Genomic DNA, 11,111 nt, shown 5'->3' with positions numbered 1-11,111 from the left:
ATTGTCACATGTCCAATAAGAAAAATGTGCATCCTTATACAAATGCCCAAAGTGTCCATAATGTGACATATTACATGGAATCTAATCTAATCAAACACACCTGATTCAACTCATCAGCTCATTTACCCATGTGATAATGAGCTGATGAATTGAATCAGGTGTGTTTGATTAGGGAGACAAAGAAAACGTGCAGTGTTGGGGGTCCTTCAGGAGCAGGGTTGAAGAACACTGTTTTAAAGAAGTTGTTATTATTCCAGTGCCAGAAAAGCAGAATATCAGGTTTTCACTCGCTGATGGTTTCGGCACATACAGTCAATCCAAAAAATATTCATTTACTGGGTGCAGGACACTATAGTTAATTTATGTATATCCATGTGAGGATAGCAAAATAATGTCAAAATAAAGTAAACTGTGACATATTATACCCAAAAATTCTCATATACTGGACCACCAGTAACATTTATTCAGACACTTTGACCTGTTTTGCTAGATGCTGGTCTTTTCCTGCATCTGTTGTTGGGTGTGAGAGAACTAAGACAAGTAATTTCCCTCGGCGACTGTAATTTCAGTCATGCAAGTATAGCACCTATCTCTTTAAATGTAAAATCTATTTTACCTTTGCACAATGTGTAAGTAATATACATTTCTCAGATCATTTTTTTTTTGTCATACTTCTGGTGTTTTACTTATTCTTTGTCGCATATTTTATTCTTTTTATTTTATTTTATTCCTTTCCATTCTGTTTACTGTTGTTCCTAATCTGTAAAGTCTGTCAATGTAATGATTGTATTGCCTCCACAAATAAAATAATGTAAAGGTACGATCAGCTTTGCCAGGTCAGTGTTTCTTCTCGAGTTCTCCCTGCCTGTTTCTGGACACATTTTGTGATTAAAATGACACACAAGAACAGAAAATCGACCACCTGTTTGAATAAAACAGAGTGGAATAAGAATTACCAATATCATAAATGTTTTATGTTTTTAAACACTGAACTATTATCATTCTCTGTAAATGGCTATTTAAATGTCTGTTTCATTTTTATATCTCGTCTTTATAAGCACTTTATATTTTTTGCTTAAAGAATTCAATTAATAAATTTGTAAAAATGCAGCCTTCCGTTCAAGAAGCAACATATGAACTTTTATTTTGGTTTTGGTGTAATGACGTCATAAAGGCTGCGCCGCTCTCATCTGTCTCAACCTTTTTTACAGTCTATGGTCTCAACAAAGGTTTGTGTTTCTGAACGATTATGTATTTAAGGTGTTAAAATCGATTTATTTTAAGTAACATGAAATTAATCAATTACTTATGTTTAGTGATGGCCCGTGGCGTGTAAGTTACTTAGTGAAATTATTATCTGAATAACTGTGGGCTGTACCATTAGCACGAGAGTGTGGGTTGGGGAAATGATAGCCAGGCCACGGGCTAAATTTACTGCATGGATTTTTAGGAGTAGTTAAACACAGTGGACGGGAACATTCTTGACACGAAGTGCTAGATTTTTTCTTGTTAATAATTACAATTATAAAATTTAGACCCCAAAATGAAAATACTGTCATACTCACCCCCATGTCTCTCCAAATATGTATGGCTTTCTTTTTTTCTGTGGAACATAAAATATATTTTACATTAGTATTGGTATGGTCTAAAAATTGTTCCACTGACCCTGTTAGTTTGTCCCGTAAATGGCTCATAAATGGTTCATAAATGATGAGTGTTATTTGTCTGTAAGTAAAGTGCATTCATACTTGAGTAACATTGGGTTTTGATATAGTCTACATTGTTTTTCTCATACTTAACATGACAAAATGCAGGAAGAACTCAAATCAAGATGGCGTTTATTAAAGCGGAGACTGAAGACATGAGAATTTCAGAACCACCGGTGAAACATGAAGATGTTGAGAAACAAACAGGTTGGTTCTCAAATGTGAACTCTGTTATTTGTTTCTTATTAAATTGTTGACATCTAAACAAATGAAAGATCATTTTGAAAAATGTTAGGCATGCTATGAATAATCCAGTCATATCAGTGCCACGATTATAGCTGATTATAAAAAAAAAAAAAAGAAAAAAAAAAGGCAGAATAAAACCCATTGTAATTTTTTTTGTGATTTGCCTATGATTCTGGGCATTTTTTGAGATATTCCTCACTAGGGGGAGGAGTTGGATCCAGATCCAACTCCTCCCACCTTACATATAAGGTGTGTTCGACATCGGCTGCGGCTGGATGTAACCGATCGGCGAGAGTAGCCGCGTGCAGGCGGGGAGGAGCTGCAAACGGACACGTGAAGTAGGACACTTTCTGGTTCCCGTAGTGACCGCTCACGTGGTGTTTGCCTACTTTACCACAGCAGAAATAAATGCAATATTTGCCAAATAATACACAGATGTTTCAGAGACATTTTCATTCAATACTTTATGTACAGCTTCATACAGTGTCTGTTTGAATAAGAATAAAGTTCAACATAAGCTACTATCTATGAAGTGGAGTCTACATTTTTGAATCAGTTTTAATTTGATAAACATGACACAATATAACATCGCAACTACATGAAAAGAGTGTTTACTGTTATAAAAAAACTGATTTGTGAGCTTTAGAGGAACTAAAGGTGTTTGAATAAACACGAAACACACGTGATCGTTGTCATGCGGTGAATCCGGCCAATCGTGGAACAGCTGTGTCGTCATCAGCCCTCGTGCAGCCCAGTGCAGCCGCTCTTGAGAAGCTGCGCTGGCTGAGTTCTCCGGCTACTCTCGAATCGCTCTCGCGATACTTTGATGGCATACGTCACAGTCACGTGGCGTCGGCGCTATATCAAGTCGGACAAAATTTCTTACCGGCATGCACTGCTTCAAGTCAGCCGCCGATCGGTCTGCGCAGAGCTGCATGAAGTTGAACAAGCCTATACCTAAACCTACCCATCTCCACCCCCTGATCCCTAAACCCACCCCTAAACCTACCAATCTCCACCCCTTACATCTGGATCCAACTCCGCCCCCTGGATCTCGTGTACTGCAGTGAGGTGCTCCTGCATTTTTCGGCGATCCTGTCGGCGAGCGAAAATCGGGCTTTAAATTGTTCAGTGTGAACTCGGCATAAATCATGGGGTAATTATCATTTTGGGGTGAACTATCCCTTTAAGGCATGAAGATTTTTTTTCCAAGGAAAAAAACATTTAAATTAGTCATTTTGGTGAACAAAAATGAGTTTAAGTGATACAATTTACTTTAACAAAAATAAAGCCAAAATGGAAAAACCATGGGTGACAAACTTAGTAACACCCTATGATTCAACTGCTTGAAGACTAGAGCCACTTTTAGCAGCAATAAGTTGAAGAAATCATTTTCTGTATGACAGTATCAGTCTCTCACAATTTTGGTCCACTCCTCTTTATAATGTTGCTTCAGTTCAATGGGGTTTGTGGGCATTTGATTATTGACCTCTTAAGGTCCCACGGCAACATTTCAGTCGGGTTGAGGTCTGGACTTTGACTGGGCCATTGCTACACCTTGATTATTTTCTTTTTCAGCCATTCTGTTGTAGATTTGCTGGTGTGCTTTGGATCATTGTCCTGTTGCATGACCTAATATCGGCCAAGCTTTAGCTGTCGGACAGATGGCCTCACATTTGACTCTAGAATACTTTGGTATACAGAGGAATTCATGGTCGACTCAATGACTGCAAGGTGCCCAGGTACTGTGGCTGGAAAACAAGCCCAAATCATCATCCCTCCACTAGCGTGCTTGACAGTTGGAGGTGTTTGTGCTGAAATGCTGTGTTTGGTTTTCGCCAAACGTGGCGTTGTGCATTATGGCCAAACATCTCCACTTTTGTCTCATTGGTCCAAAGGACATTGTTCCAGAAGTCTTGTGGTTTGTTCAGATGTAACTTTGCAAACCTCAGCCGTGCTGCCATGTTCTTTTTAGAAAGAAGAAGCTTTCTCCTGGCAACCCTTCCAAACTTGTCTCGTCTTTTTCTAATTGTACTGCCATGAACTTTAACATTTAAAATGTTACAGTGAGGAAAATAAGTATTTGAACGTCACCCTGCTATTTTGCAAGTTCTCCCACTTAGAAATCATGGAGGGGTCTGAAATTGTCATCGTAGGTGCATGTCCACTGTGAGAGACATAATCAAAAAAAAAAAAATCCAGAAATCACAATGTATGATTTTTTTAACTATTTATTTGTATGATACAGCTGCAAATAAGTATTTGAACACCTGAGAAAATCAATGTTAATATTTGGTACAGTAGCCTTTGTTTGCAATTACAGAGGTCAAACGTTTCCTGTAGTTTTTCACCAGGTTTGCACACACTGCAGGAGGGATTTTGGCCCACTCCTCCACACAGATCTTCTCTAGATCAGTCAGGTTTCTGGGCTGTTGCTGAGAAACACGGAGTTTGAGCTCCCTCCAAAGATTCTCTATTGGGTTTAGGCAGGGCTCGAAATTAACTTTTTTACTTGGTAGCACTGGTGCTCCCAACTTCAAAAAGTTAGGAGCACCAGTAAAAATGTAGGAGCACCCACCAAAAATTAAGGAGCACCACAACTACAAATTATATATTAACAAATTTTATTTCATCCTGTGGCCAAGATTTGAAATTTGGTCTTCTGGCTCTATATCATCTCACCCCGATGATATTGGCACATGATTTGTCATTTGACATAAATTTAGTGAAGGCAAGCTCTTCTTTGGCGATGGTGTATGCGGTGTTATATTCATAGACAGTATGGTTATATTTGACGTATCCTGCCGATTAAAAGCCTTAATAATTGAACCTGATTTGTTTGCCACACACCTGTCCCTGCATTTTTTGCTTGGCACTTGGCACTCTATTGCTATTAATATGCTGTATTAATCTTTGTTAATCTTAGTTAATAAAAATACAGCTGTTCATTGTTCATTAATGTTACTTCACAGTGCATTAACTATGTTAACAAATAAAAATAAAAAAATTCAATAATGTAGGCTATTAGTAGCCCAAATGTTGAAATTAACATTAACAATGGTTAACAAATTAACAAAGTGCAGTTTATTAATAGTACAACTGTGTTAACTAGAATTTAATAAGTGGAACATTATTGTAAAGTGGTACCGATTTGTTATACACCGATTCAGACGTCTCGTTAGTGTGTTGGACAGATCAGTTGTTTTAACCATTCATTAAAGTGAATCGGTTCAAATGAGTCATTAGTTCGCGAATCGGAGTGTCATTAGTGGATGTGTAGCATACGGCAAGCGTTGTGTGATTATCCCGGTAGTTTATTTTTTAGCACAATTCACACTCCACGGTAATTTAGGAGAAAAAAATCTCCGAATGCTCCACGTGAAACTTCGGTCTTCCGCCCTTTTTCTATCGTGTCAAATGATTTTGATTAATATGCGCGAGGGAGAGAGAGCAAGACAGCGCTCGTGTTGTTTGAAGACGTGAGAGTGCGCGCGCGCGCGGCCGGGGCTTTCTCTCGTCAAGCGCAGCAGTCTAACGCACCGATCAAAGGCTTTGGCGGCCGCCAAAAAAAATCAATGCAGGAAAACCCCCGGGATTGGTTATATAACGTTGGATAGAATGACGGTCCGGCCATCGCGTATCAGCGCACATAAGGTACACACTGTGAAGTAATTTACAAACGTTTTTTAGAGAAATGAAAACAGGTCGCACCACAACCATTATTTGCACTCGCACAAATGCTCCCAAATATATTTTTAGGTCGCACAGATTAAATTTCAGGAGCATATGCGACCAAAATGGTCGCAATTTCGAGCCTTGGGTTTAGGTCTGGAGACTGGCTAGGCCACGCCAGAACCTTGATATGCTTCTTACAGAGCCACTCCTTGGTTATCCTGGCTGTGTGCTTCGGGTCATTGTCATGTTGGAAGACCCAGCCTCGACCCATCTTCAATGCTCTAACTGAGGGAAGGAGTCATCCTCTCCTTAATACAGTGCAGTCGCCCTGTCCCATGTGCAGAAAAACACCCCCAAAGCATGATGCTACCACCCCCATGCTTCACAGTAGGGATGGTGTTCTTGGGATGGTACTCATCATTCTTCTTCCTCCAAACACGTTTAGTGGAATTATGACCAAAAAGTTCTATTTTGGTCTCATCTGACCACATGACTTTCTCCCATGACTCCTCTGGATCATCCAAATGGTCATTGGCAAACTTAAGACGGGCCTTGACATGTGCTGGTTTAAGAAGGGGAACCTTCCGTGTCATGCATGATTTCAAACCATGACGTCTTAGTGTATTACCAACAGTAACCTTGGAAACGGTGGTCCCAGCTCTTTTCAGGTCATTGACCAGCTCCTCCCGTGTAGTTCTGGGCTGATTTCTCACCTTTCTTAGGATCATTGAGACCCCACGAGGTGAGATCTTGCATGGAGCCCCAGTCCGAGGGAGATTGACAGTCATGTTTAGCTTCTTCCATTTTCTAATGATTGCTCCAACAGTGGACCTTTTTTCACCAAGCTGCTTGGCAATTTCCCCGTAGCCCTTTCCAGCCTTGTGGAGGTGTACAATTTTGTCTCTAGTGTCTTTGGACAGCTCTTTGGTCTTGGCCATGTTAGTAGTTGGATTCTTACTGATTGTATGGGGTGGACAGGTGTCTTTATGCAGCTAACGACCTCAAACAGGTGCATCTAATTTAGGATAATAAATGGAGTGGATGTGGACATTTTAAAGGCAGACTAACAGGTCTTTGAGGGTCAGAATTCTAGCTGATAGACAGGTGTTCAAATACTTATTTGCAGCTGTATCATACAAATAAATAGTTAAAAAATCATATATTGTGATTTCTGGATTTTTATTTTTTTTAGATTATGTCTCTCACAGTGGACATGCACCTACGATGACAATTTCAGACCCCTCCATGATTTCCAAGTGGGAGAACTAGCAAAATAGCAGGGTGTTCAAATACTTTTTTTCCTCACTGTATATGAGACCTGTAGAGTCTGAGATGTAGTTCTCTTGGGTGTTTTGCCATTTCTCTGAGCATTGTACGGTCTGACCTTTGGGTGAATTTACTGGGACGTCCACTCCTGGGAAGATTGGTAACTCTTGAATGTTTTCCACTTTTGAATAATCTTCAATTATTAAAAGCAGTAAAGGTGTACTTAGGGTTTCAACCATGGCTTTTCCATTTTGGCCTAGTTTATGTTAAATAAATGACAGTATTTTTGTTCATCTGAGGTATCTGTAGGTATTTACCTAATTTTAAGATCTGCCAAGGATCAGATAATTTTTTATTATTGTCCCGATACATAATTAACAGAATTCAGTAGGGTGTCCTTTCTTTTTCACATGACTGTAGCTGTTTGATGTCTTTTGCTTTGTGCCATTAAAACTGGGGTTAACTTTTTTTTCACTTTTCAGACCTGATGCCGCTTAAAGAGGAGAGTCCAGAACTGTATGAAATGGAGGACAAAGTACAGTATGAGAAACATGATTTCATAACTGAAGATATACTTCGCTCACAGACTGAAAAGTCTTCCTCACAAAAAAGAGGTGAGGAGACGGGATCTAAAAGATCTTTTGCCTGCAGACAGTGTGGAAACTTTTTCTCTACAGCAGGAAACCTTAAAATCCATATGAGAAGTCATACTGGGGAGAAGCCATACACGTGTGATCAGTGTGGAAAGAGTTACACACGAAGCAATACCTTAAAGGATCACATGATGGTTCACACTGGAGAAAGACCTTTCGAATGTGATCAGTGTGGAAAGAGTTACACGCGAAGCAAGACCTTAATGGTTCACATGAGGATTCACACTGGAGAAAGGCCTTACACATGTGATCAGTGTGGAAAGTGTTTCATACGAAAAGACAACCTTAATTTACACATGAAAATTCACTCAAGAGAGAACCATTTTATATGCCATCAGTGTGGAAAGAGTTTCAAAGACATAGAACACCTTAACAGGCATGTGATAATTCACACCGAAGAGAAGCCCTTCAAATGTCACCAATGTGGAAAGAGGTTCAAAATAAGTAAAAACATTAAGGCACACATGAGAAGTCACAGTGAAGAGAAGCCTTTCAAGTGCCATCAATGTGGAAAGGGGTTCGTTATAAATAAGGACCTCATAAGACACATGAGAAGTCACACTGAGGAGAGACCTTTCAAGTGCCATCAATGTGGAAAGGGTTTAAAGCATGAAGAGTCCCTTGCTTACCACATGAAAATTCACACTGGAGAGAAGCCTTTCAGCTGCAATCAGTGTGGAAAGAGTTTCATACATAAAGGACAGCTTAATGTTCACATGAGAGTTCACACAAGAGGCAAACATTTTAAATGCGGGCGATGTGGGGAGAGTTTTACAGACAAGAATCTCCTTAAAATGCATAGAAGTACTCACTCCAACGAGAAGCCTTTCCCCTGTCCTCAGTGTGGAAGGAGATACAATCTTAAAGGACACCTTAAGAATCACATGAGATCTCACACGGGGGAGAAGCCTTTCACCTTTTTTAACCATGTGGAAAGTGGTTCATGCATAACGGACACCTTAATTGTCACATGAGAATTTATAAAAAAAAGAGAGAACGATTTAAAATGTCAACTGTGGAAAGAGTTTTACAGACAAAAAACAACAACAACTTAAAAGGCACATAAATTTTCACAGAAGAGAGAAGCTTTTTTATTTTTCTAAATATATTCTTGTGTTTAACAGAAGGAAGAAAGAAACTCATACAGGTTTGGAACAACAAGAGAATGATAACAGAATTTAAATTTTTGGAAATGAAAATTCTCTCATCAGTTACTCACTCTCATGTCGCTCCAAATCCATAAGATTTCCGTTCATATTTGAAACACATATGAAAATATTTTTAATGGAATCCGAGACCGTCAGAGTTTTGGGTGAAAATACTTTCAATAAAGGGACAGAAAAAAAACCTATAATGTATTCACTAATCACTGAATTTTCTTTCTTTATTCACTATGAATTTTCTTTAACATTCTTTTTTTATTATTATTATTATTTGTATAAATTATTTTTTAAGTACCAGGGCGATGTAAAACATTTGAATAATGATTTTGGTCAAGCTCGGGTAAATAAATTGAACCACTTATAAAAAAATACTGAAGATTCTAATTTAGGCACATTGTGTACGTTATTGTAGACAATGTTTGCCACTTTGTCCCTTTTGAAAATTATCAGAAACAAAAAAAGAATATAGCCTATATATATATATATATATATATATATATAGTGTGTGTATTAATGTACTCACTTTCTGACAAATGCATAATTTTAAATTAGTTTGGTTTCAGATGCAAATGCCTTAAAGACGTTTTTGTTAACCTTTTAAAGTACTAACGTTACATTATTGATATTCCAATAAATTTTCATTGTCACTGAATTAGTTGTGCTGCTCCCTCTTTCTTTAGTACTTTTATAATATATATTTTATACACATTTTATTATTTGTATGTAGTCTTTTATGTATGTCGCCTACATTTCCAATTAACTTTCTGTGGACGGGACTTTTATTTTGGTCTGGTGTTATGACATCAAAAGGCTGCACCGCCCTCCCCTGGCTCAACAGAGGTTTGAGTTTTTGAACGCTTAAGTATTTGAGGTGTTTAAATCGATACAAATAGTTCAGTCTATATAGTTTTTACACTATATAGTTTTTACAAGTAATGTGAAATGAATGGTATTATGTGAGGTGCCGTGTGACGCTTTACAGTTCAGTTTTCAGTTATGGATAGCCTAGTTGCCGTTTTCTCTCATTCAATTTCTAAATCGTGACTTCAGAAATGATTAATTAATTATATTGTTGTGTCGGAAAACTGAAAAGCGTTACATAAACTGATAGTTTGTCTCTTAAATGTCTTTTATGATATCTGTATGTGACTAAAGTGCATATTTAACAAATTAGGTTTTGGATTTTTCTTGCTTTCTTTTAATTGCTTTCCTCATATTGAACATGGCAAAATGTCAAAACATACAGGAACAAGAAGCTCCTGGTGAAACAACTGAGATTCACGTGATGGCATTTATTAAAGATGACTGGAGACATGAGAATTTCAGAACCATTCGTGAAACATGAAGATATTGAGGAACAAACAGGTTTGATTTCAAATGTGAACTCAGTAATTTTGTTCTCATTAAAATGTTGAAATTTAAACAAATAAATTATAATTTTGAAAAGTAGAAGATGAAGAATCCAGTCATATAAGTGCCATAATTAAAGCTGATTAGCTAAAAAAATAAATAAAGTGGAACAATAAACCACCATAGCCACTGAAGTAGGCTACGTGGTTAAATCCATGCTTTTTAAGTGATGCTTTTTTGCCTTGCAAAAGTATTAAAAACCTAAATAAATAAAAAATCACATTTTGTTATGTTGCTGCCTTATGTTAAACTTAAGCCACTTGCATTGTCTTAGCTGTCTCATTGTCCTGCTGGGCCTGAGGTTCTGAATAATCCAGACTAGGTTTTCATTAAGACTATCTCTATATTTTGCTGCGGTGAGCTTTCCTTCTACTTTTGACGAGTCCTCCAGTCCTTTCTGCTGAAAAACTCCCCTACAGCATGATGCTTCATCGTTGGGATGGTATTGTGCTAGTGATGAGCACTGCCTGGTTTCCTCCAGACATGACGCTTGGAACTGACGCTTGTTCATCAGACCAGAGAATATTGTTTCTCACAGTTGGAGAGAGTTTTTTAGTTGCTTTTTTTTTACCAATTCCAAATAGGTTTTCATGTGTCTTCACTGAGGAGAGGCTTGAGCCTGGCCACTCTGCCATAAAGCCCAGATCGGTGGAGTGTTGCAGTGATGTTTGTCCAGAGATTGTATTATTTTATAGGGAGAATGAGAGGGTCTGTGTGATATCTTACCGTTGGAGAAAGCGTAACAGCTAACTTGGATGTGTAGGCCTAATGGCATTGATGTCAGTATCCGCAGTTCAAAGTTTTATGACAGTCAGTAACAGCTTATATTAATCAGTTTCTTGTGGACTATTAGCGCGTTAGTCTTCTGAATAAATGTTCTATATTTGGATTTTATATTGCCAGTAAAGGTAGGCTACTGTAGGACTACATTGTTTGTGGAATGTGCTTTACTGCGTAAAAAGGCGCGAATATCTCTATTAGCTGTAAAGTAA

General features: G+C 38.1%; 1 protein-coding gene across 1 annotated transcript; it reads left to right on the top strand.

The window, feature by feature from the left end:
- The first annotated feature begins 1,127 nt into the window (after window positions 1-1,127).
- On the top strand, window positions 1,128-9,192 carry LOC311278332 (uncharacterized protein). Its single transcript, XM_084389092.1, has 3 exons — window positions 1,128-1,229; window positions 1,815-1,913; window positions 7,376-9,192. Exons 2-3 carry the CDS (start codon window positions 1,832-1,834, stop codon window positions 8,518-8,520), a joined length of 1,227 nt encoding a protein of 408 aa, XP_084245218.1. The 5' UTR covers window positions 1,128-1,229; window positions 1,815-1,831; the 3' UTR covers window positions 8,521-9,192.
- The last annotated feature ends 1,919 nt before the right edge of the window (window positions 9,193-11,111 follow it).

The sequence above is a fragment of the Rutilus rutilus genome (genome assembly GCF_951802725.1).
Source record: "Rutilus rutilus genome assembly, chromosome: 19".
In the NCBI taxonomy this organism is placed as follows: domain Eukaryota; kingdom Metazoa; phylum Chordata; class Actinopteri; order Cypriniformes; family Leuciscidae; genus Rutilus; species Rutilus rutilus.
Note: the sequence above shows the minus strand (reverse complement) of the source record. Positions and strands in the feature narration are given on the sequence as shown.